The following is a 27,414-nucleotide window of genomic DNA, read 5'->3' as shown; positions in this document are numbered from 1 at the left end:
GTTTAATTTTAAAAGTTAGGTAAGTGGACTCTATACTAAGAACAATAAAATTAATTGGTTTTACTTATAAGTAAGATTGTTTCTTTCGTTGTTGTTTTTTGTTTTTCCTGAAAAACTAGTTCTTCAGTCTTTTATGGCACATTGAGAGAATTTAAAGCGCATTGTATAAGGGAGGAAAAGCTAAGGAGACCTCCCCCACGCCAAGGTAAACCCCCTCCAAACCTCAGTGACAAGAAGGGCGCTGAGGGCATATGGAAAACACTTCTCACCGTCATCTCCACCTCATTGGTGGGAGGTGGGGGGGTCCTGAGGCAAGGCTCTTTATCCAAGCCCCCAAACAATTGAGAGATGGAGGCACAGAGAAAACATAGAGGGGTCATCACAGTCCCAGCCCCTGGACAGGTAGAACTGTCGACATTATTGCTGTAGGGGCTGCAGCCTGGTCAGTGCTGTAACCCTGACATGGGAAGGGTCAGGCCCCAGCAAGTGATGCCAAGAGACGCTCATAGGGACAGACCTGCCCGTTACCTCCAGACAACTGGAACCAGCGTCAACGTCATAGTGACTCTCTGCAGAAAATTATTCTCTACTGCTACTCTTTATGATGCTCTGTTCTAAGATTTAGCCCCAGAGTCACACTTTCTGATTGGGTCTCAATGGCCAGTGGGACTTCGCACGGGCCATTTAAAATTTGAATTATTTAATAATAAATACTTAACATAGTACCTACCTTACGCCAAGCACTGTTTTAAGCACATGGCAAATATTAACCCATTTTATCCTCACAACAACCCAGAAGGTGGATATTATTGTTATTATCCTCACTCAGCAAGGGGGAAAGTGAAGGCTAGAGACACTAAATGTCTCACCCAAGGTTACACCACCAGGAAGTGGTGCCAGATTTGAACTCAAGTGATCTGACTCCAGAGTCCTTGCTTATAACCAGTATGTTATACGGTCATGAACTAAATCTTTGCCATCTAGCTCACAAAGAACACAAAATAAGGGGTATCAGGGTGATGGGCTTCCAGTGCCCTGACTCTTCAGATCTCCTTGGTCTCACAGTCCAGGCTTTCTTGGGAAGACGCAAAGGTAAATTCCTCCTAAGGCCACCCTGAGTCTGCTCTCCAGTGGTGGCTGAAAACCATCTGGTCCTACGCACACCTGCTTGGTGACAGCTGCTATAGAGTTAACACTGCCTGACACCTGCTCAGTGGAAGAAACAAAACCTAATGACTTGGCCTTGTTCCCCTGATGGTTACCCTAAAAACCAAGGTTAGACCCAGCAGAAAGGATCTTTCTTGGGATGTTAGTTAAAAATGATACCTGTTCCGATGTGGCTTTGAAACCTCAGACTGGGACTAATTTTTTTTGTCCTCTGAAATCCTCCTGTAATCTCTATCCTAGAGAAAAGGTATTAGCAGAAGTATTGAAGCAAACTTTCAAACCACACAGCTAGGTAAGTGAATGTTCCAGACCAGTGCACACAAATCACCTGGAGATCACGTTAAAATGCAGATGCTGATTCAGTGGATCTGAGAATCTGAGGCTTCTGCATTTCTAGCAAGATCTCAGGTGATGTTGACGCTGCTGGTCCACGGGCCACACTTTGAATAGCAAGGTTCTAGAGTATTTCTCTCACTCCCAGAAAAGTAAGAGTTCTGAAAAGAAGGGAAAGAGTATTTTCATTCTCACATTTTCTCCTCTCTTGAGTTAAAAGTATTCCAAAGCATGATTTAGTTACACATAGCTGTATGCCTATGCAGGGTAGTTGTTGTATTGACTAAACAATGGTTGAATACCATAAATGTGAGTTTGCATTTAAGTTATCAACGTGTCCACTGTCCATGAGCTTTTGGTGTGATGGGACTCTATTTCAATTCAGAAACCCTTCTTAGAGGGGTAAGACCTAGAACCTGCTTAATAATGAAAGAGGGCAATGTGCAGAGGGGCTGAAGGGAGGCCGACAGGTGCTCAGCAACAATTCTGGGCCAGGCATCTCATATGTGTTAACTCTTTATTTTCTAACATCGTCTGGGAGGTAGATGTTGAAATACTCATTTTACAAGGACACAGGTTGAGGGGGCCAAGTGATATAATTTGTATGCAGAAAGATTCAAATCCAGATCTGCTTAAAAACTCAAGCACATGTGGTCCCTCCACTGCCATCTCCCACCCCAGCCCCTTGTGAAGGGCACATGGAGCTGCTTGAGAAGAAGCAGGGATAGAGAGGGCACCACTGGACAGGGAACTTCAACAAATGACCTGTGAAGAGGGACATGGCCAGGCTTGTCTGTAGAGGGTCAGGAGGAAGGGGAAGGAATCTAGAATACTGGGGAGGAGCTGTAACATGGAGAGGAACTATGTTTTGTTTGATCTAACTTATCACATAGCTTAGTGTATGGTAAAGGCTTGACTCAGCAGGTCTGGATTGACCAAACCCTGCACATTCCAAAGAAAGGTCTGGCCCTTGACTGGCTCCTGGAAGAGAAGCTCTAAGCTCTTGGAATACCTGCCTGAGAAGAGTGTCTTTGTTTACCTGGTTTACCTTGGGCCATGCTAGATAGGTAGTTTATGCCAACAATGTGACTTATGGTGGAGGCCTTGTCTGTGGAGTGTCAGTTTGACCTCTGGAGGGGCTGGATGCTGAATAACTAAGGTCAGCTGTATGGGCACTCCATGCCTGCATAACTGACCTCCCCCAAATCTCTGGACACTACGGCTCCGGTGAGCTTCCCTGGTTGGCAGTACTCCTGCTGTCTCACAGCATCTCTGAGAGAAATAAGCACTCTCTGCACAAATCCACTGGCAGGGGACTCATGTCTCCTGAACACTACACTATGAGCCTTTTACTTTGCTGCTTTTAATAAACCTTATCCTTTCAGTGTAATAAACCATAATCCTGAGTATAACAGCTTTTCTGAGTTCTGTCAGTCCTTCTAGTAAATCATTGAATCTGAGGGTGGTTTTGAGGACCCCTAAGACTTACTTCAAGAAGAATTTAATGCCAGCATTAAGGATCAACTTGAGCTGGTCGGTTGGGGAAGACTTTAATTTGGTTCAGATCAGTATTTATTGAGCACTTACACCAGGCAGGGCATGGGGATACGAAGATGGGTAAGTCAGAATCCCTGTCCTTCAAGACAACCCAGTTCCTGAGGAGGTCCCAAGGACAGCACTAATTTCATCTGGAAGTGCTAAGAGCCATGAGAGACACAGCATGGCACCATGGAGCCGGGGGATGGGCATTCAGGGAAGGAAGTCTTCCCGGAGGAGAATGCCCTTCCATGGACCACCCTGGGTATTTTGGGGACTTGGTCACACTTCCTGGAGCTGCCTTTCTCCAATTTAACAGGGATTTTTGTGTCTGAAGGCACAAGTGCTGAGGTGAGGAAGAGTAAGCGTTTCTCACAAACCCGGTGGTCTGCATAATTCATCACAGACACAGAAATCAAAGTTATGCTTTGTTGGAAGAAGAAGGAGAATCAGACTCTTTATCTCTTCGTGGCTTACCTCAGGCTGTCCGCAGGGCATCCAGGCTTTATGTCTCAGATAGTTACAGGCAACTCCACCCACCCCTCAGGTTGGAAGGCTGCAGCACCGATTCATAGGACCTGGCGGGAGCACCATCCCAGTTCTCCTCACCCCGGCAGCAGCAGCAGCAGCCAGCTGTGGTGTCCAGAGTCCAACACCGGCAGCATTGGACAGGGGTGTGATTCTGGCTAACTAGCTGCTCATTTCTTCCTGCCCTCGCTACAGGCTTCCAGCTACCCATGTCTTTTCAGTAAATTACCACTCATAAAAGACAAAGCCAGTCTCTTTCTTTTGCTTAAAAGTCGGGATGCTGACTGACACATACGACCCTTTAAAAAGCACGTGCCTGGGCCAGCCCCGTGGCTTAGCAGTTAAGTGCGCTCGGTCTGCTACTCCGGCCCGGGTTCGGATCCCGGGCGCGCACCCACGCACTGCTCCGGCCATGCTGAGGCCGCGTCCCACACACAGCAACTAGAAGCATGTGCAACTATGACATACAACTATCTACTGGGGCTTTGGGGAAAAAAAAAAGGAGGAGGATGGGCAATAGATGTTAGCTCAGAGCTGGTCTTCCTCAGCAAAAAGAGGAGGATTAGCATGGATGTTAGCTCAGGGCTGATCTTCCTCACAAATAAATAAATAAATAAACTGTTAAAAAAAAAAAAAAAAAGGCACGTGCCTCCCAACATCTTCCTTAGCTGTCCTACCTAGGCGTGAGCCAGAAACTTAAAAGGCACATGAGTGGAAAGAAACTGATTCTAAGTTAGAGACAGAGATGATAAAGACTCGGAGAGAAATGTCTCTACTCAGTAATAGCTAGGAAGTAGGTTGAGGGATTAGAACGTAACCTGTAATTCCAGCATCTTATAAAGCCTTTAAAAAAAAGTTATTAATGCCGGTAACAGGAGAAAAAGAACAATAGTTTCCTTCTTTTTCTCTTCTGAATCCCTCTTCATTATTTTTCCCTCTCACCCAACTCTAAAAGAATGTACCTTTGGATTACACACGCTTGAAATGTTTATTGCCTGTTTCCTTCGGCATTAGAGATTTCAGTCTGCTATCTACATAAGAAGTGTTCTATTTTTTAACATAAAAAACCTGAGGGAAAAATATTGTTCTCCATCAAATACTGCAGCATCTACCCCTCCTCCCCAAACAGACACAATCGCTTAAAACACACAACATGATCTTCTTTATTTAATTGTTTAATCAGTTTACATTCCACAACTGACAGATTATTTATTTTTATTTTTTCCATGAACAAGTCATTTAATTAATTACCAGACACTTTTTTTCTTCAATCGATGGAAATACAATATTTCTGCCAATTTGAAAAAGAAAATTGCAAGATGCAGTCAGTGTCAGTGAAGTCCCCAAATGCTCTCTGCTTCCTCAGTCCTTGCAAAGTCACAGGAACCTGGCAATTTCCCTTTTCATCCCCCCACCCCCTTCCCTGTTAAATTCACCTCTCAGAATAGCACAATAGTTTCAAGATCTGGTTTGGATCACCTTTCCTGTAATTAATTAATTATGAGAAAAAACAGACAGTACGATAGATCTGATAAGATGTAGCATTCTTGTTAAGATTAAACAATACATTTATTCACATCGTATCAGAACAAATTAACATAATATTTAATCTTATTTTAGCACCAATAACCACAGGAATTGCTACCTCCGAGGGCAGAGGTGTTGTTGGAATCCTGCAGTACACACCACTCCTCATCTAACCAATCAGAAAGCACTATGCAAATTAATGGTAAATAAATTTATATTGACTGAGCAATAATCTGGTGGACCATAAATACTCCAGGTGTTGGAGAGTTTTGTCGGCTATGGTCCCTGTCTAATGACATACTCACCAAATAGACTCATTTTCTTTCGCTTGGTAACACAGGGCTCAGAATATCATATTTTAAATGAGTCAAACTTTGTCACACTGGCTCTTTGAAAGGCTTTGAGAATGCCCAGGGGTTGTTTGCTTGCATTTATTCTGTTCTCTGCACTAAGATCTCACTACTTGTCTTTTTCCCAAACAAAAGAGGTTTCTTCAAGTCTAAGAAAGGTCTCCGGACAGGGAGGAGAGGTAGGCAATGATGGACCGAGTCCCAGTGCAAGGGACAGGCTTCTCACTGCCGCCTCCTAGAAGACCCAGTCTGCCTGTGGCCACTGCCCTTCCTAGCGTATTCCCTTTTAGAATTGACTTTAAGATATAAATTTAAAGAAATTAAGGGATTGAAAAAACAGCTCCAAATATTGGTGAGATGCTATTAGCAGGTGACTGGACCAGATGGCAAAAGGTTGTGGAGCTCTCTACTCTTGACCAAGAGAAGGCCTGTCTGAACCCCTCCCCACTGTAAGATAAAGGGCATCTGGACAAGGGATAAGTTGATGCTCCTGTAGTTAATGAAAGCGACCTGCTTTGGCCTCGAGAACTTTGACAGGTCATTGGTGCCATTCCCAGGGGCAGTGCTGACACCCTCTGGGGCGGATGTGACATGTATTTGACAAGCAGTGGTCCTCTCCTCTGATTAAGCAGGTGAAGCAGAACTTCCAGAGGCCAGGAAGGCAGCCTGGACATGACTCCTGTGCTTTCTACTCTGGGCCAACACCAACCTCCAGCCTCTGTCAGCTGGGAGATCTGAGTAACTCGTGGGTGAGGGGGATCCCAAATCTTTGCTGTCCTATACGGTAGCCAATAGCCACATGTGGTTATTGAACACTGGAAATGTGGCTGGTCTAAATTGAGATGTTTTCTAAGAACAAAATTCACATTGGATCTTGAAGAAAAAAAGAACGTAAAGTATTTCAGTCGTTTTTTATATTGATGCCATGTTGAAATGATAATATTTTTGATATCTTGGGTTAAAATATGTGTTAAAATTAACTTCTTCTGTTTCTTTGGACTTTTAAAAATGAAACTACTAGGATATTTAAAATTGCATACGTGGCTTGCATTCTCTCTCTGTTGGACAGCACTGGTCTACACTGGCTTCTTGAAGCTGGTCCCAGAGATGATCACTGTTGGCCATCAAAGAGGAGGGAGGTTTGGATTGAAGGTGCCACAGAGTGGGCAGGGTCAGGTTACTGGCCAAGCTTTGTGTGAATCCCCCAACCCACCCACCCCGGGGCAGCTAGTCTTCTCAGTCCTGGGGGGAGGCAGCTCTTTGTGCTATAGGATTACCCACCTCTGCTCCTCTTTCCTACTTCCTCTTACTTCAGGGTGCCCTGCCTTTTGGGGTTCCTTCCCTGCTGCCATGCTGAGGATGCTCTGTGATTCTCCCATTTCCCCTTCCAAAAGATTTCTTTATCTTACCTCCACTGCCAACCCACATCTGCTGCCCACTGCCTCTACCCCACCACCTGCCAGTGCTTTCTTCATTCTGATTTGATGGCATCCCTGGGCCAGCCTCCCTGCTTCTGTTATCACAAGCTAGGTCTGTATAGTGAGCCATAGATTACAAAGCAATTCACATGCATCTTCTCCTTTGATACTCTTTCTCCTACCCCAGCACAGCAAAGCTCTGTCAGAAACAATAGTAAAATGAGATCGTCCAAGTGGGTGGGAAAAGGCATCTGAGAATGAAAAGGTAGATCAAAGGCTTTGGACTCTGAGCACAAACTGGCTGTTAGCTTGAGGTTACGTTCTGAGGAGTGAAAGAGTGGGGCGAGAGGAGCAGGGAGGAGGAGCTCTCCAAAGGTACCTCCATGCAGTAAGCACACACCAGCCTGGGCTCAAAGCCTCCCTTAAAGTAGCAGCAGAATGGCCAAGGAGACTTGGTGCCCCAGGAGCCCTGGAAGCCCCCCAGGTCCCTGTTTGGCTGAGAGGACACAGATATGGTAAGGTAACAAACTCGCTAGAGGCACCAGATGGGCCAGTGACAAAGCTAACTGATGTGACCCAGGATCAGGTCTTTGTGTTCACCTTCACGATGACCTTCACCCTTCAGACTTTGATGACTTCCTTTTACTTTTTGGAAAATACATTTTTGAAAAGAGAGTTCCAAGCAGACACTAGTGACTGTCAGAGAAACAACCAGAAAAAAACTCCTGTGCCAATGGCTACCCTCCCTTCAAATCCCCCCCCAGAGTCAGGATTTTAGGGCAGTCCATGTAAGTCCTCAGAAAACTGAGGGCTACATCAATGCATGTGTTTAGTCTCCAATTCCCTCCCTCTTATTTTCAGTTTCTGCTTTTATTTGTACATTTTTACAGATAGTCTTGAATAGCAAAACAGTCACACCATGGGTGGAAATGGGAAAGGAGTATGAGCGTGAGTTAGTGAAAGCTCTTTATGTGAAAGGCAGCATCACGTTCACAGCAACACAGACACACCGATACATTCAGGCTAGAAAGGGTCTATAGGTGACCCGGAGAAGAGAGGAAAGGCTTAGCCAGAGAGAGAAATAGGAGACAAGAGAGGAGAGAGGGACTCAGAGTTTCCCAAGGAGCAACACCCCATCCTTGGAAATGAAGAATAGGAGTTGCAATTGCTGAGGTTGGTGTCTGTTAAAGTGAGGCCAGGTTTGAGCTACTGCTGCACAACCCGCATGCTTCCACCCAGTTTTGTTTCTCAATAGTGAACAAACACCCCTACAGTTGGGTAGTTCCCTCATTCCTGGCCAGGCTCTATCTACACAGGTAGCAATGACTTGGACTTCCCTTAAAGAAAGTCTCACTATAACATTGAAACCTGATCCCCTGCAAAGCAGAAAGTGCGCAGACCCTTTTGGAAGTGCATTCTTTTCCTGTTTAGAACCTAGGATTCAGTTTTTCCCAAACAGGAGCACACCCAGAACATCTTATAGTGCATGCACCACCCAAAAGACTTCCTATAAGAACCCATACGCTTTAGATGAAGCCATCTGCTTTATGAAAAAGAAGATTCCAAAGTTCCTTGAAACTTGTTCTCATCTTAAACTTAAAAGACCATTAAAATGTTTCAGAATCTGATTTGCTCCCACCACTTGGGCAAGTACAGCTAGAAATAATATCAGAAAGATGGTAAAAACAACAACAACAACAATAAGGCATTGACCATGTGCCTTGGTTAATAGTTAACTGGTTTAGCTCATTTATGCTATTTGTCCCATATGGTTTACTCATTCCATCACCTCTGGGAATAACCAAGGGGGATTAAGAGTGCCCTTTGCAAAATTGGCTTTGGACAAAAGGAAGGAAGCCTGGGGATGGGTAAATTAAGGAGCCAGTTTCTGTGAGGGAGCTGAAGGATAGAATAGAATCCCATGTGCCTAAGTTGGATAGGTACAGTCCTGTTCAGAGGCCAAGATGACCTCTGACTCTGGATCATCCTGTCAGCAGTGAGGCACAGAAACCATATAGAAGAGTTCCATTCGTGGAGGCTCTGCTGCTGCAGGATAATTTGAACAGTGCATAATTTATACGACACTTCATGTTTGCAAATCACTTTGCAATTTCTTTGTACCCTTAATATACCATGAGGTAAAAGTGTTATCACTATCCTCATTTCGTGGATGAGGAAGTTCAAGTATGGAGAAGACACAGTGCCCAGAGTCACAAATCATTTTAGTGCAGAGCTGAAATAAAATGTACAGTAACTGCATTATACAAGTATAGCTTAATTAGTGAGTTACTCTGGCTTCAGTGCTCTTACACCTATAATTAGATCAAGATGGCACTCAAAAAAAAAAAAAAGAAATAAAAAGAAAGAAGTACAAAAGAAACCCTAAAGTAGGAATCTTTTAGCTCTGTTCCATCCCTGCCCCTAAACTCTGGCACTGAACTTTTAGAAAGACCTCTTGGCTATCTTTGGAGGCTCAGAGTCCCATGCTCCTGCTGCCATGAACACAGGGTCAACTCCATGCAGATTGCTGTGGCTCTACAGCCATGGACTGCCCTCCTAGCCCCACCTGCCAACCAAGAGGCAACCACTGACTGGGGAAGTTTTGGGGTTATGACCATTATGATGTCTCAGAGCAATGGAATTATGAACAATCTTTTAGTTCTTTTTGTATTTTATTTTCCTAATTTTCTATAATGAGCACACACTATTCAGGAAAAAAATCCAATACCAATAATGATGTAGTCTAAGAAGTAACAATAACGCTTAAGGAACATTTTGCACCATGGCGGCATCAATGGAAAGAGGATAAACACAGCCCACCAAGTTGACTGTTTTGAGGAACACCTGAATCTTTTGTGTCCATCAACTCAAGTGGTCTTGTTTAAAAATCTGTCCCCCTACTCTAGCATATACCAGCTACAAGACAGCACATAGCCAACTTGGCTGTGCACCAATTATTTCTATCTGTGATGAAATCACCGCTCACTATGACTCATCATATTTCCCTGGAAAGGGCTGGACATGTCCACTGGGAATGGTTAGTCTCTGGAGCAGAGGGAACATGCTCAGAAAAACAGCTTCACTGTAGCTACAAGAATCAACCAAGCATCTCACACAAACCATACCAAAGATGACCATAGTGTATTTCTTCTCACTCCTTCCCCTCAGATACTTGAAAATTAATTAACGCTTTCAGAATAAGCCAGGTGAAGACAGAGTTGATTCTAAATGCCTCTGGGTGATGTACTTGATTTCATTATTCTGAATCTGACTCGGGTGGCCAGCTTTAGCACCTCCTCTCACTAAATCAGGACAATTGCACATGGTACATTCATTTTAGACCTCTTATCATGACTGTGGATGTGTATTAAGATGTAGGGCGCAGTCTTGGAGTCTCAGAATATCTTCTTCCTTTATCCCCAACAAGAGATTATACCAAAATGTACTGGGGCCCAGGGGGCTGCATATGGACATGAGATTGAGGAAGGCTTTGTCTTGATTTGGTGGAGTTGTCAAGTCTTTGTGACTTCACAATCCCCGAAGTTGAAAGGGTAGAGTTGTTGAAAGGCTGGAGTTTATGGGAGGGCTGAAGGTGGAACAGGCACTTTTAAAAAATTTTGATGCCAGGGAGCCACAGACCTCCTTGTGAAACCTACCAGTCACAACGAACAAGGAAGGGGACCACTTGGAGTACATGAGCCTCTCTAGAGACGAATTTCTTAACTATTTTAATTAACCCAAGTTGATGTAGGAAGAAAGTAGGAATGGAGAGATGAAAAGGAAACAGAAGAATAAACCAAAACTCTCAAAATGGGGAAATAAAGAAATAGGATTTTTTTCCAGGCAGACACCCCACTTTTCTGAATCCCCAATCTTGTAGCGTACAGAAGGGAGTAAAAATTTAAATGGGCCCCATGCTCAAGGCTGACCCGCATGGAGCTCAAAACACATACGTAGTCATAAATCTTGCATGAACACACCTGTGAGGAATTTGAACTTGACCTGGGGTGGGGGCTGGGGGCTTTAGTGAGGCTGCTGACCGTAAATCTCATCAGAAGGTTGGGTTCTACTCGGGAGTTAGTAGAGTCTGACCTAAAGAGTCTCGCAGGTCCAGGGTCCCCTCTTCCTTCTCCTCCCTCTCTTCCTTCTCTTCCTCAACCACCTCATAGCACGAAGTGTCAGTAACGGCTTGGGTGGCATCTCTTAATCTGGGATCAAGCCCCTATGCTGGAGGAATCAAGGTTACCGGGGCAATTCTCCCACTGGCCAGGACTTGACATCTGACTAGGCCTTCCATCCTGGCCATGTGGCTGGGCTGTTTTTGGCCCCAAGCAAGATCAGACCCCAGTGTGCATTTGTACCTATCTGGCCCCACAACCAAAAACAGCAGCTCAAAGCTCTGGCTCTGCTAATGCTGATGGAGCCCAGGTGATTCACTTCTTTCCCAGGAGTCCTCCTAACACTTCAGGAAGGTTTCAAAAGAATGCAATAAGTTGTGTTAAAGGTCCATCACAAAGATTAGTAGCTGGATAGAGTGGATGATCTATTTATGGCAAGCATGGGTTAAAAAAAGAGGACATACATAATGATAGGTCTGTGAGGCAGTGTCCTTAAACATGGTTACTTAAGTTTAAATTATTGACACCAAATTGCCCCATTTGGAATTTTTTTCCCCACTTTCATGCAACTGGTAAACAGCTAGAATTTGGGTCTGGTCACAGACAAGCCTTCTGCCCCAGAGGGAGACTCATGGACACCTGCAAGCCTCTGCTAGGCAGAGCCCATTCAAGATGCTTGGAAGGAAGACACAAGCCCTCTCAATCTGAGAGACTTCTCCTCAAGCCCCAGTATGCCCTTTCCCTAACTTTTCAAAGAAAAATTTTAAAAATTCTCTGTACAATTGAAAAACTGAGTTTTCCTGAAATTATTCCCCTTCTCATAGAATAAATCCTTTGTTTTAAAAATAATCCTAGAACCTCAATTGGAAGCTAATTGCATTTCCTGCTACACACCTCACCCCTCACACCTAGCACACCCATACACAACACCTTTTGCAGAAGCTGACCAGTGTCGTTGGCAAGGAAGTCCTTGGGTAAGATACCCACTCCTGCCTCCAGGGACATATTGACACAAACACACACAAAAAGCACCAGAGAGATACACGCACGCAGAAACCCACATTCAAGCCCACTCATGCGTATCAGACGTCCTTTCCGATGTGCATTACACACACAGAAAGAGCAGATGAAGAGACAGGCAGTACCTGTAGCCTAGCGAATGGAAGAGGGAGAAGGTAGTGGTTAGTAGGTGAGAAAATGTGGAGACTGGTAGGAAGATGGTTAGAAGATAGGGAGATGAAACAGAATGCGTGGGTGGGAAGGAAGGCTACTGAGTGGTTGGCAAAGTTCCCAAAGCATATTTATTTATGAAGCAACTGAATTCTCGGCTCCATGGTTGACCCTTGCCTGTTCAGCTTGGGGAGTCTCTCTTGCCTCCCCAGGGCTGCTCAGCCCCAGCAGGGTCACTGAGGTGACCATCAGCTGCTCCTGCCCACTCTTTCTGGCAGACTCCTGTCCCTAACGGCTTTCACAACTCTCTGGGTGACTTTGTAGTTCACCAACACTGGCAATGCCAATTTGCTCAAATGAGCCTGAGACACTGGGTAGATTCATGCCACCTCTGTTTGGGTGCTAGCCACTAAGACAGCTATTTTGGGATTCATGGCCTTGAATATCAAGAGGAAAGGAAGAGGATGGAAAGAGTCAAGAGTTCTCCATTAATTTACACAATATCATACAAACTCGAGCCCATGGGACATGGAAGTGTTCTCTCTGCATGTGCCCCATTTTCTTTCATCTGTACAGAGGTCACCCTAGGAAAGGGGTGGATGTCCAGTGACAAAGGACAGCTTCCATGATGGGGAGTGAAAGGTCTTGTTTGGTATACGTACTTGGACAACAGCAACAGAGGCGACATTCCTTCTCCCTTCTGAACTGTGTTCCCCCTCTTCTCTCATGACTTTTGTCCCCAGCTGTGTCTTGAACTTCCAAAATTAGAGGACTAAATCCTGAGGCGTCCCAGAACCATGATGTGAAGAACCACAGGGTCCTCTGGCCCAGTGGTTTTGTTCTTAGTTCTGCCCTCTGGGAATTTCAGCTGTACTAAAAATAACAGAAAAATGCAACACAAACGATAAAACCCCACACTCAGCAAACATCCACCGCACACACACACTCCAGGGATCTGAAGCTGCAAAACTGGCACCCATCTAGGCCTGCCCTTCATTATACTTCCTAGGTCTCAGGGCCTCCATCCTGGGCCATGAAACTACCGCAAGTGACAGAGAGACAACAGTCAAAATGCAGTATTTCCATTTAAAAGGTAAAAAGAAAAAAAGGAAACCACCTGGAGTGGTCACACACATGCACACGCACATCACAGCGTTACTCCAAGGCTCCATCTGCCCAGGGAGTGTGGGTGGGGGAGGGGCGGCCTCTTGTTTACTGGGTATAAGGCAGCTGGAAGGTACGACTGGGTTTTCTGAGCATCCACTGAAGTGTCCTCTTATTGATGCAGATCTTGCTTCTCAGCATGTTGTTCTCTCCCCCTTCCCACCTCTAAAACTTTGTCCAAAAGTTTGGCAGCAAAGAGAAAACTTCCTTCTGTTTGTTTTCTCTTCCACTTCTTGTGTGTCGTCGGTGGGCCAGGAAGGAAATTGGAACAGGAAGGAGCAGGTGAAGACGTGGTTCTGCAAATGGCCTCAAAGATTTGGTTACATTCTATGAACTAAGGGCTTTGTTTCTCTGTGATATGATCAGTGTTGGGGTGGCGTCCTCTCCTGTCGGCCCAGTGGATGGCACTTCCTTCTCTACATCTGTGCCACTTCAGACCACTGGCACTGTCCCCTCCCAGCCCACCACCCCATCCTTGTGAGTGATGGAATCAGGACACTATCGCCAGTGGTGATGTTCATTCTGTCTTCAAGAAACCATGGAGCCAAAAGTCAAGAACTGACGGAAGAGCCACAGGATGGGAACACTTCTCCACCTCAGTGATGAGGCAACACAAAGTCCGACGAGATGCGGATGCCTGAGCCAACTCAACGCTACCTTGGCACTGGCATCAGCTTGATTTAGTTTTCTTTTATATATGTATATTATATATATATTTATATATATATATGGGTATGGGTTTGTTTTTTAGCACACTGTCCCATTCTCGGGTCTGGATTTAGGGTAGTTGGTCCTCGGGACAGGTTGGACAGAAGGGGCCAAGGTGCAGAAGAATCCCGAGATGAGTGTGAGGCCCAGGCCACCCCACGCACAGAACATGGACCATCCATAGCCATGGCTGATGTCATCGGGGAGTCCATACAGGTAGCGTGGGTAGCGTGACAGCTCAAAGTTGATCCCAGCCACACAGGTGCACAGTGAAATGATGCAGAAGGTTCCTGGAGGACAAGGGAAGAAATATGGGATGGGGTAACGGAGAAGGAAAGGGAAGAGGAGAGGGGGACAGAAAGAGATAAGTAAGATTTATTATATAATATTTTCAATTTTCTTGAGTAGGAAAAATAAGAAGATCTAGGAAAGAATGACCTGCTAACAAGATCAATATCGGGAAATATTTATGGAAAGAAGAATAATATTTAGGGATCAAGGCTTCTTCACTCTCCAATAATTGCCCAGTCCTGCACAAACTCGGGAAGTCTCTCCTTTGGAAAAATACTAAATAAATATCGCATTAGAGTTTTGCATAGGGTGGAGTGAGGGAGAAGAGTATTCAGTTCATTTTTCTAAAGCATTTAAAATTCATTTTCTTTGGAGATGCAGAAAACACCCTGTTTGCTACTTCTTTAAAGAGAAAAACGTCTTTTTTCTTTTCTATATGTAGTGTCTTACAGAATATTGGGTTTTCCTTTAATCCACTCACCAAGTCATCCAAATTCCGGAAACCCTTTTCCTGTAGGACATTCCCCAAAGTGTTCCCCAGGGAACACTCGCCTGTGAGATACTCCTTTACAAAGTGCAGGCAGAAATCAAAAAACTCTGGGAAGCTTGGTATGTGACTTCTCACCCATGAAGATTCATAATCCACAGCAGTTTAAGTTAACTTGTCTAATCTCATCTTATCAGATATTTTGCAAACTTATCTAATGATGAGATCTCCTCTTTAAAAAAAAAAAAAAAATTACTCATATTAACCTCTAATGAGAAGGCTGCCATAAGAGAGAATGTTATAAAAGGGTATAGAATTACAAACCCATTTTTAATCAAGAGATATTTGGTGTACCTAAAATGAGTTCAAGAGCTTTTCTCAATATTTGCTGCCTCTTATGTTTCTTCTGTCACTGCTGATGTGAGAGCAATGGCCTGAAGTAGTATGTACACTCTGGGAAGGCTGGGCTGGGTTGATGGTAGAAGGAAGTGCCTGCAGGGCTCCAGGCACTTTAGTGGTTCTGATCTGTATTTTCAAAGACCTCCAAGTCAGGAGTGTAGAGGACAGTACAGAGGTAAGGAGACCAGTTAGGAACCTGCTACAGTCATGGGGAGAAGGGAGGAGGGGGCCGGTGAGGAGGGAGCAGGGCAGGAGTGAATGACTCTTTAGTGAATGATTGCTTGTAGAGGCCACTGAAAGCGATGCGTCAGGGTGACCTGGGTACATGTGCCACATAAAATGGGGGTGGGGGGGTATGCACGTGTGTGTGTGTGTGTGTGTGTGTGTGTGTAAGTCTATGTGCTTGTGCACATGACGGATGTGTGGCAACAGCCACCGTGTACAGACACATATGGCACCATCATTACTTGGGAGAACAGTGGTCCGAAACTTGGGGTGTTACAAAGCACCCCAGGTCCCTCCTGCTGGCACTGGAGTTCAGACGAATTCTTTGACGGTCTTTGACCCAGGGCAGATTAGGTCTCACCTCAGACTTTCTGAATCAGAATCTCTTGGGGAAAAGGGTGGGAAACTTTAGTTTTCAAAAGTTCCTCAGATGATTTCTGTTGATCAGCCTGGTGAGCCCCTTGTGTTGGCGCAGAGGTCCTTGTACAACCTTGAGACATAGATCCAGGTGAGGGAAGAAGCAGAGGGGCCCAGAGGAAGGCGGCCACCTGTGGGGCCTGGCGGAGGAGGGAGCGACTGCCTGAGAGTATGAGAGCTAAAGAAAGCTTTGTTTTGACACTAATTTCAAATAATCCAAATTCCAACAAACCAGAGCAGGCCTGCTTGTGCCTCAAGCATGCTTTCAATTTCTGGCTTGGAAACCTGGATGTGCAATGATATCATTTAGTAAAATTTAGATTTAGGACAGGAAGTGTACGTGGGTGTGTGTGTGTGTGTATGTGTGTGCTGAGTGCAAATCTGAGCTGCCCTTGGGATGTTAAGGCACTTGGAACCATGGATCTGGAGCCTGATAGAAAGTTTTGAGCTAGAGATGTGAACTGAGTCATCACCTTATAAATCGAAGCTCTGGATGTGACTGAGGTCACCCAAGGACTTTATGTAAGCTGTATCTACACAGGATACTTTAAAAAATGGAGACATTTCTTCTCACCAAAAGGTGGACTCTATTCCTGATTAAGTCCAGTGATTTGTCCTGGGAGAGAAGGTCAACCTTAAGGAAGTTTGATCTTCCCGAGTTGCTAGGAGCTGAAAAAGCTTGATAGACAGTATTTTAATGGCATATTCTGCAAGCAGGTGGACAGGATGCACAAGACATGGTTGATAAATCAAGAGTAAAGAGATTAGGTCCATGTGGACCTAATTACTGATTAGAAATGGCCCAACTTGTTGATAACATACATCTTGTTACATTATGTTAATGAAGTTAATTCGAGGAATCTTGATGTCTTAACTTTCTGTCAGTTGCTCTGTGACTTTGGAATCTTTTAAAATTTCTGTTGTTTGTTAGCTCTTGTCAGTATTCCCAAAATGGGGAAAAAACTTTTACGGTTCTCACTTAAGATGGCCCTTTAAGCAGGTTATCTATGTAACTTGTTAGGAAATTCTATGTGACGAAGAGGGAAGAGTTGGAACACGTTCTGTTAGTGTCCTCATACGCTACTGTTTTTGTTATGAGCAAGGATTTATATTTTTATGTAGTTCTGCACTTCTAAATTCTAATTTGAAGGTGTGCATTAATAATCAGAAATGGATATGTGCAGGCATACGGTAGATCCTCAATAAATGGACTGAGTGAATAACATGTTGCCATTGTTACTTAGCAGCCCAATGCAGTGGTCCTCTGGGCAAGTGTGAAGGCCTCTTCTCCCCACGTAGCAGACCATAGCCTCTGGGGCTAGGTCTTCAGAATCAGTCATTTTATTTCTCATAAGCACTTACTGATAGATAAGTGAGCATCCAAGAAAGGCAAAAGTAATAATGCATAGTCACATCTTCTTAATAATTCCCCCCATGGCTTGGGGTTTGGGCCTAATGCCCATCAGACTCCAAGACTAACTGTAGTCTTAGCATAGCAATTAAATGAAAAGAATTCTGCTCCAAGCCCTTCCCTTTGAAGCGAGGCCCTGCTATGCGCTCCAGACCTGGCTGTAAGAAGTGTCAGGCGAGACCGGCCAGGGACGTAGGGACAGCAGCAGTGCAGCTGGTGGGGAGCAATGTCAGCTCTGGTGTGGGGAGCCAGGTTAACTGTGAGGGGAAAGAGGGAGGAGACAATTCCTGTGGGAGTGGGCTCCACGATGTGCAGAAGAGCTAATCAGCAAATATTTGTTAAACTTCTATGTTTGTGCCAAGCATTATGCTAGATGCTAGGGGGATAAGGAGGAGAATAAGGTATGATCACTGTTCTTAAGAATCTTTAATTAAATCTAAAATAAAAAGATGAGGAAGAAAGTTTATAATCTAGTTGGGGATATGAGATATAAATAAATGAAAAGTTGAGGATGGAGTGTAAATAGCACCAGACCGGGGATTAAGAGACCTGAGTTTACTATCAGCTCTGAACCTCTAGTCCTCATCTGTAAAATCAGGGAACTAGAGCAGACCACTATCAGGTCCCTCCCATATCTAGTAGTCTTTAAGAAAAGAAGGAATAAGACCCAGTAGTAAACAGTAAGAGTCAACCCTCTGACAGAGACCATCATGCTGGGCCAGGGAAGATTTCCCAGGGGAAGCGGGGTCTTAAAGGATTATTTCCCAGGGGAAGTGGGGTCTTGAAGAATGAGCAGGATTTCTGCAGGCAATAAATGGAAGGGGTCTTCACCTAGTCTGGACAGCATCCCTCCTTCAATCTCAGCACCCCATTGTCCTAAGTCTCTATGCCTGAGAGAAGAAAGCATGCCCACAGCCCATTCCCACTCTACCTCTAACTTCTGAAAAGCTCACTGCTACCATCCCAGCCAAGCTTCCATCATATCTCACACGAGCCACTGTAACAGATCATTGGTGTCCTGTCTTCTACTCTTGCCCCTGTATAGTAGTAGCCAGTGATATTTTTAAAAATTTAAAATCCTCCAACAACTTCCTATCACACTCAAAATCAAACCCAAACTCCTTATCCTGCCTGTATGGCCTTACCTTCCTACCTACCTGACCTCATTTCTCACCTTAACCCCCATACTCCCTATACTCTAGCCACATGAAAGCATTCTGTGTCCCAAACTAGCTAAGCTTGTACTCACCCAGGGCCTTTGCACTTGCTGTTCCCTTGCCTAAAATGGCCTTCTTGAGATCTTCTCAGATCTCAGTTCAAATGCCATCCTCTCAGAGAGATCTTCTCTGGCCCTCTTCTAAAGTAGTCCCTCCTCTAGTCGTTTTCCAATCATGTTCCATGGTGGTGTCTCAGGAGCTACCACTGGGAAAGGGAGAGAGAGTAGAAGAGACTTCCAGCCTTCTCTCCTCTCTTTGGCCAGAATAGCCCTGCTTTGATCTGTTTCCACATGAAATTTCATTTGAAGAAAGGATCCCAGTGATTTAAACATTTTTGAAAACCACTAGCCTTGTCCATTGACAAGGGGAACCCACAGTAGGTCATTATAGGAACTAAGCTTTGGACAGCAAAATCCAACTGCTGTTCTATTAGTTGCAAGTCCAGGCCTTTGGCAGAAATACCTAATCAATCTCAACCCTCATTCCTGCTGGTCCTAGAAGGAGCCTCGGACTCCTACTCAGCCCAGCCCTCTAGGCAGCTAGCCCCAACCAGTCAGTTGCAGCTGGTTGGAATGAGAAATGAAATCTAATTACCCTTTCTGTGCCAGGACTCTCACTCATATGGACTCAGAGCTCTGGAAGTCCAGTTAGATGAGATGGTACCACCCCATGTAGCTGCAGAGCTTGTGCTAATAAGACCCGGTGGTATAGAGGGAACAGTGTCCTCCAGGTCCCTCTATGTCCGTGTTTGCAAACTCAACCTATGAGTGGGAAGGCATGGCCAACGGGTGTAATGAGCTATGCAAACATAAATGTTTCCTTTTGATTCTTCAAACACAGCACCTGCTTCCTTTGATGACCATCCCCACCTGGAGCTCTTTCAGGACTCACACACGATTGTCACCTGGCAACCTACGGCCCCTCTCTGGCCACTGCTGTCTGTGTGTCCCATCAGCACCTGGCTGGAAGAGTTGAGGGTTCCAGGGATTTCTGCCCACCTCCATCGCCACCCACCCCGGTCCCTCCACTCCAGGCACAGCTGAGGCTTGAGTGAGGGTGAGTGAGGAAACCGTTTTCATGCCCAGACTGCCAACTCCTGGTTCCAACATCAAATACAGCTTCCTCATCCACCCCCTTCGCATTGCTGCCATCTCTAATTAATGTTTCTCTGGTTGCCAAATATTAGATTCTAGTTTTAGTTTCTTGGCTGTTTGATGACTTCCTCCTGCTTGGATATCTCTTCCCTCAGTTTCCAAGCTGCCCCTCAGTCCAGGCTTGGCCCCACCTCTCTGGATGTCCCTCTCCCATGTCCTGCGGGGCTTCTCATCCTCCTTTCCCCAACTCTCCTCTCACCCCACATTCTGCACTCCTTCTGGCAACTTCACCCTCTCCTCTGACTTGAACTCCCACCAGTACTGATTGATTCATAAGATTATATGATGCTATGTGATATCATATATCATGTCATTGTGTGTCCCCAATCCCCAGGGACACAGTATGTTCAAAGTATTCCCTGGCTACACAGATTTCCAGGACTTCCCCCATAAGCCCAAATTCCCTTAAGTTCCTGACTTCTCTTATTCTTTCAAAGTCTTGCTTCCCTAGTAGGGTGATCAACCATCCCAGTTTGCCTGGGAGTTGGGGGGAGTGTCCCTGGAAAGTGGGACTTTCAGTCCTAAAACTGGAAAGTCCTGGGCTAAGTGGGACACATTGGTCACCCTTCCTACACCCTTCCTCACAGTCCTGCCCTCCACTCTGGGGCCAATTGGTGACACTACAATGACTATAAATTAATCCCTGCTTATAACTTAAAGGAAACATGATGCCTTAACCCAGTGGAAGCACAGAAACTTGGATTTCTGGAATGCGTTGCTAATGTTAAGAAATGCCAGACCGGGAGAGCATTGTTTTGGGGCAGCTAATTCTTTACAACCCTGAAATGCCACCAGGGAGCACTTAATCAGCAACCCAATAATGGTTCCATCCCAGTACCACCCTAAAGGTTAATTACCAAGATATTTTTAAACTGATATTCAGAGTTGTGGTGTTAACTGCCTGCTCAGCCCACTTCTGAGCAGTGATTGCGGGTGTGCAAGGCGGACGATATGGGGCCTCCTGTGCACTTGCTGCTGTACTAGCACACACAGGAAGGGGAGGGCAGAACATGTGTCTCCGCTCCTTTAGGGATTGTCAGAGAAGCCACGGCAGTAATGCCGCAGCAATGGACCCTGTGGAGAAACAGCATCAAAATTGAGGCCTCAGGCTAGGCAGCAGCAATGCTCTTAGTAATTCAAGAAGCCATCGCCTAGGAAACCAGGCCCTTGTGAAGGTTCTCACAGGAATCCAGGGCAGTTACGTATTGCGTGCAAAGGCATGTTCCCAAATAGCTGTTCCTTCTGTGACCAAGTTGTGCCCAAAACTTCACTGGAGAATAATTTCTGCAGCTTTCTAGGGCCGGAAATCCATCTGCGTGACATTTTTGCTCCTGGGAATGAGGAATGATGTCTGTGTGTCCCTAACCCTGGCATGTTGCCTTGTTGCTATGTGGCCAGGGGGTCCCTGTCTGACCGTTCCAACAAGTTGCTGCCAAGCTGTGGCTGCAGAAGCACCCCCCGTGGATGTGCGTGTCAGGGATGTCTGAGAAACAGCAGCCCAAGTCCTCCCCAAGACACACCCCCTTCAGCCCCTCTCCGATCTTTAAAACGTCAAGAAGCAAAGTAGCAAACAGAAAAAGGATCTTCCTCCTCCAACAGCGGTGTATGCATCCTAGGAAGCTGATGTATACTAAACCCTTCCTTTGCTTAGATTACATGCCTCAGCAGCATTTAGCTCTCGAGAGCACTTTATAGCTTTGCTCAGACCTGCATGGAATATAAATTACTGTTGAATTATACACCATTGCATCAGCGGCAGCCAACAGGCAGGTCACATGGGGTTTTACATCTAAGGTGCCTTAGGGGTTCACTGGGATGAGGCAGGAGGTGGTGACGGGCTCCAGAGCCCACTGCAAGGAATGGGGTCTTGAGTTAGGACAAAATCATACATCACTCTGCAAACTCTGCAAATGCTCTAGGCAGAGACACTGCATGACTGACGCCACACCCCCAGGGCAAGCAGTGTGTGTATTCCCGAGGCTGTGTCTGCATGCTACAAGGCTGCACTATGTCCAGACATGATTATGCCAGAGCAATGCAACAACCCCAACTCAAGCAACGAAAAGGACAGACCCATTCATATAGGTTGGCATTGGTTCTAAAGAGAATGCTTCCACATCCCTATCATAGAACCTGAAGGCTTTTCCCTTGGATTTTACATACCTACAGGGTGGCCACCAAATCTGGAAACACAGGTGTCATGGACTGAATTGTAGCCTTGAAAATTCATACACTGAAGCCCTAACCCCCAGCACCTCAGAATGTGACCGTATTTGGAGACAGGGCTGTTAAAGAGGCAAATAAGTTATAACGAGGCTCTTAGGGTGGGCCCTAAGCCTCCAATCTGACTGGTGTCTTTGTAAGAACAGGAGCTGAGGACATACAAAGTGCTACCAGACAGAGGAAAGACCACGTGAAGTGGCAGCAAGAGGGCGGCAGTCTGCAAGCCAGAGAGAGAGGCCTCAGAGGACACAACCCTTCTAACACATTGGTCTTGGACTTCCAGCCTCCAGAACTGTAAGAAAATAAATTTCCCTAGTGTAAGCCACCCCGTCTGTGGTATTTTGTTTTGGCAGCCCTAGCAATCTAATACAACAGGTGAATACATAAAATTAGCTTATTGATATAACATTACAATATATGATAAAATAAGACTATGTTTCAAGACTTTATGGCTACCCTGTAGCTAAAACAGGCATCTACACATGGCCATATAAAACAACAGCTGCTGGGCATCTTGTGTTTTTTTCCATCTAGTCTCCTTCACCTATGTATCTATGCTTACTCCCACTCAATACCCAGCAATCCATTTATTTGCTTGGGTGTGTTTTTAGATTTGATCACAAGATCAATGGCCCTGGTGGCCACTATACGAAGCCAGGGACTTGACAAACTTGTGAAAACATCTAAAGGGCTTAGCAAACAGCAGAGGGCATTGGTGAATACTCAATGTGTTTTGTTACGATGGGAATTTACTAAGGTCAAAGTGCCATTGTCCAGTCTCCTTGACTGGAGTCTGGCATTTCCATGCCCCACCCAGTCTACATAGAGTTCTTATAGCTATCCTTGCAGCTGCTCTTTATGGGCCAATCAAGTCCCGAGTCTCCCAGTGACTCCCGAGTATGGCCAGTGAAATATAATCCACACTTTTTCTGAATCCCTATGACTTTCACTGTCTGAAACAGGCAACCTGACAATTAATTATAGGGACCTGCTCTTGTTCTCCGTTTTAGTTTGTGTACAGCTAGACTGTAATTTTCTCCAGAACTGGTATGGTCGTGATGTCTCCTTTTGTATTATACACAGCACTGAGCAGTAAATCCCATCACTAGAAGAAATGAGATTTCCAGGCTATGGAGATTTTAAGTGAAAATATGGACTTTGAAACCTAGAATACAATGAAGTAAACACCATGCCTGGTTCTCCCATGCTCCTTTCCTCCTCCTAAATTGTTTTGAGGTTGCTGAGGTGCTTGTGTGTGTGTGTGCGCACGCACGTGCGTGCCCACGCATGTACTTGCCTACCTTGTGTTTCAATGGGTACTTTGGATTTCAGGAAGCATTTTTATTCTTACAGAAGTTCGGCATCAGAATAATACCCTCTCTGCAGGATTATTTTGAAGAGCAATAATAAATATGAAAAGGCTTAGAGAAGTTAAAATTGCTTTCTATATGTAAGGTATAATATTAGAAATGGAAAGCTTTAAGTGAGGGTGAAGAAAAATTGTTCTGGAGGACAAGAAAAAATGTGGTTGCTGTTTTCATCTCCATCATCTGCTCCATTCTCCCCAGCCCCGGCCAGGGTAAACGCTACACCAGGAAGCAACTGCTCTCAACAGAAACCAGAGGAAGTGCTCATTCAGGACTCTTCATTCTGTGGACTTTGTTGGAACCAGAACCATGGAAGCTGGAAGATCTCAGAATACACTTCTGAGACAGACTCTCCTTGGGAATGGAACTTATCTTTGGGCTCAGAGAGTTTACAGTGCCCAGTGGGGGTTACACTATGACATTGGTGGGTTTGTGAAGAGGCTTGTAAGGCCCGTGGCTCAACCAGAATGGATAAAAGGAATTAGCCCTAAGAGAAGTGTTGGGAGTTGTGACATAACATGAGTTGGGGACCTTTTATAAGTGCTGTACAGGTTCTGACCCTGGTTCCTCTGGGATATAGAGGTGGTATTTAGAGTTATCCTAGACTCATTTATTAAACACCTACTATATAGTGGACTGTGAGAGCTATGTTTATTATTTTTAGTCTACACAGTACACTTCCCTTTCTTTCTTCTTTTGTTAAAACACCACCACCATTCTTGCTCCTGAGGAAGCTATTCTGTGATCACAATGATTAATTCAGGCGTAGGCACTGGACTCAAGCCAAGTCTCAGTTTCTGTGTCTTCTGTACCTCTTGAGGTTGCTGTGAGATTACATATATATGCAAATTATACATATACATGGGTATATGTATTAATATATATACAGCTGTAGTCTAAGCCCTGATGACTGGGCTTTTCTTTTTGTCATGCCAGTGCCTGACTTAAGCTATGATTGCTGAGGCATCCACTTCATAGAGGCATCCGCTTCAACAAAGGCTATCTCGAATAAACACATTACCAGCCACAGGACTAGAGAAAGAGCCAGAACGTGCGCCCCTACACCCTCACCATGAGGCTCCTTTGTTTCGGAAATCCTAGTTGATTTAGATAACTGGCCTTTTGGCCGCTTGTTTGGTTTTTCCTTTTTTCTCTTCCCATGCTTTAAATACCCACTCTTATGTTTTAAATTCACCAATGAAGAGTGAGCCCATGAAACTCTAGATGCTCACTCTCAACACCAAAAAAAGCAGAATGCCAGGCCTGTGCTCTCTCTCTCTACCCACAACCTCATCGTGTGGCCCCACGTGTGCCTTGTACATTCTAGGGTCTGGAAGTAATAAACTCTTTTTTTCTTCTAAGCTTCCTAATGGTTATGGCTGAAGGGCGTCTTGCAATCATAATAAGAATCAAAAGGGGTCGGTCCAGTGGTAACATTGGTTTGGAAAGGGGAGATGTCCATGGGAAGCTCACCGGGGTCCAAGTAAGTACTCGCTGGCATTTCCAGACATTACTGATAGGCTGAGAATAGCACAAAACAACAGCAAATAAATTATATAATTCACATAGTAATCCCAAATTAAATTAAATAATTTGCTGAAGGTCCCAAAGTGTAAGTGACAGAGCAAATATTTGATTTTGCTATAAAGCCTCAAACTATTGATTGTAGAAACATCTGAGAACTATCCATTACTTGCTTCCATGGCCCCATTAAAAATATATATATATATATCCTCCAGGGGAAGCAATCACTGGCCCACTCCACTTTTGTCCACCTGACCTTGGATAGTTCATGCTTCACAGAATAAAAAGTTGAGAAGATCTGAAGTGGGTGATCTGTGGTGAGCTATGAGCTTTCTAAATAGAGCAGGAAAGAAAGTTCTAGAAAGAAAATGAATCAAGAGTGCAGCATCCCATCTTTCTCAATGTGAATCTTTGCAACTTCCTATCCATCTGGGCCTTGGTTCAGAGCTGAGAGCGGGATCCAACTGGCTTCTTAACTAAACTGAGAGTGGCATCTACAGCTGTGCAGAAAGCAACATTCTCAAGCTGTGAATGGTGAGCTTCCAAGGGTAAAGCCACTTAGAGCATGCCATCTTCCTGCCCCTGCTTCTTTTTTCTTCATCTCTCTCTAGGCCAACTCTTTCTGGTGGATGACAATGGTCCATGGAGCAAACTTTGAGAACCTCTAGGGCAGAGGGCAAGGTTGCCCTGAGTTTCTTGCTGGGGAAAGAGCTTGAAGTAATAATACAAAACCTCCTGCTGACCATCTCTGACACTACAGCTTTCTGGCTGCTCTGGTCATTCATCTTCCTAGGTAGCAATCAAGGCTTTTGCAGAGAATGCCACATCACCCCCCAGGGCCAGCATGAAGCCCAGTACAAGTAGATCTATCATTACATTTGAATTCCTGTCTTGGTAGTCAAAGGCTCTCCTGACCCAGAGGTGCACCAAGTCAGCCTGGACCAGCTTCCTGGTAGGAGAGCTGCTACCGATGGAGATGTAGCTTAGTGGAAAGATAACTCCACCAAGAATCAGAAAATCCATGTTCTTGGTCCCATCCCTGCCCGTGAAGTGGGCAAATCACTGTTTCTCTCTGAGCCATGCTCCCTTCAACCATACAATAGAGAAGGTAGGACAAGATCTCTAAGATCCTTCCAGTCAAGTGATCCTGTGACTCTAGGTATTGGGGTAAGAAGGTGCCATTCTCTCTGAATTGCTCTAGGACTGATTGTCACTTACTTTATCAAACATGAACCACCTGGAGAGAAGGTGCTGCTTCTCACCTCCTGACATGCACAGAAGGGCTGGTAGCTGAGACCATTAGATGTCATTATCCAACATCAACGTGCATATGAGGCTCAGCTCTAAATTGCCTTGACTTTAAATGTGGAAGGATTGGGACCCAGCTGTTTAAGTGTCTGGAAGAAATTGGCTCCTGAAAGAAATCTCTCTGGCTTCTGCCCTATCTGGTCTGAGCCAATCCTATGTTAATTAGTAGAGGAAGGGGCTTGGGGTGGTAGCCAGAAGATCAGGCGAGCCTGCCACCTGGTTTGGTTTATGTTTCCATATGCCTGGCACCTTTGTCAGCTTGGTCTGGCCTTTCTTTGAGATGAAAACCTGTACCCGAGTGATTTTTGCATGCTGTCACCTCACTGCTGGGTCACTGAACACATATATATAGCTTTATATGGATCCGACACTGATATATAATATTTCTAATTTGATAGGCATTGTTTCAAATGCTTTACAAATGTTAATTCTTTAATCCTCAAAGCAACCTTATGAGGTTTGGATGAGGAAAGCAAGGCACAGAGTGCTTAAGTAAACTGCCTAAGGTCACACAGCTAACAAGTATGGGAGCCAGGATTCAAATCCATGCTTCCACCCCTTGTTATGTTGTCTCTCATTAAAGCTATTTCTTGTGCATGTGTATTGTCTCTGGAGCTGGACTATAAGCAATGTAAGCAGAGAAGCTCTTTTTCCTTTCCCAATAGGGTCCTATGCCCAGTGGTGTTTATTTTTTTTTTTTTATTTTTTTTGGTGAGAAAGATCAGCCCTGAGCTAACATCTATTGCCAATCCTCCTCCTTTTTTTTCCCCAAAGCCCCAGTAGATAGTTGTATGTCATAGTTGCACATCTTTCTAGTTGCTGTATGTGGGACGCGGCCTCAGCATGGTGGGAGAAGCGGTCGTCAGTGCGCGCCCGGGATCTGAACCCGGGCCGCCAGTAGCGGAGCGCGTGCACTTAACCGCTAAGCCACGGGGCTGGGCCTGCACAGTGGTGTTTAAATAAGATTTATCAACTAGATGATGAGATTGGGAGAAGAGGCCCTATCATTATCAAATGCAGCCCTGAGGAGGTTCTGGGTGCCTCTCAGACTCATGGCTCAGTTAATAAAATCTTGTTGCTGACTTGTTCAGAGAACTAGGAAAACCTATCACAATCTGTACAGAGCTTCACTCCTCATCTGTGTCAGGTGGAAGGGTGACTTCCTGTGGAGGGACACGGGTTTTCTATGAGGGGTAGGACAGAGAGGTCAAGAAAGGAAAAGGATCAAAATCAGAGCATTCACTCTTCTTTCGGTAAGACTCTTTGTAGCTTCCCAACAGGCCAGAAACTAAACCCAGTAGACAGAGTAAGCTGGTGGTCAGAAGAGGACCCAGTCCAGAGTATGGACTCCAGCCTATCAAAGGGGTCTCCC

General features: G+C 45.1%; 1 protein-coding gene across 1 annotated transcript in view; it reads right to left on the bottom strand.

The window, feature by feature from the left end:
- Positions 1 to 4,715: 4,715 nt before the first annotated feature.
- The window catches only part of TMEM178B (transmembrane protein 178B), a 347,203-nt gene continuing 324,504 nt past the window's right edge, over positions 4,716 to 27,414 (bottom strand). Inside the window, exon 4 of the mRNA XM_058531551.1 lies at positions 4,716 to 14,309. Coding sequence (XP_058387534.1) covers positions 14,059 to 14,309 — 251 coding nt within the window. The 3' untranslated portion in view covers positions 4,716 to 14,058. The remainder of the gene's footprint in view (positions 14,310 to 27,414) is intronic.

This window comes from Diceros bicornis, chromosome 3 (assembly GCF_020826845.1).
Source record: "Diceros bicornis minor isolate mBicDic1 chromosome 3, mDicBic1.mat.cur, whole genome shotgun sequence".
NCBI lineage: Eukaryota > Metazoa > Chordata > Mammalia > Perissodactyla > Rhinocerotidae > Diceros > Diceros bicornis.
This window is presented reverse-complemented; position numbering and strand designations above follow the sequence as displayed.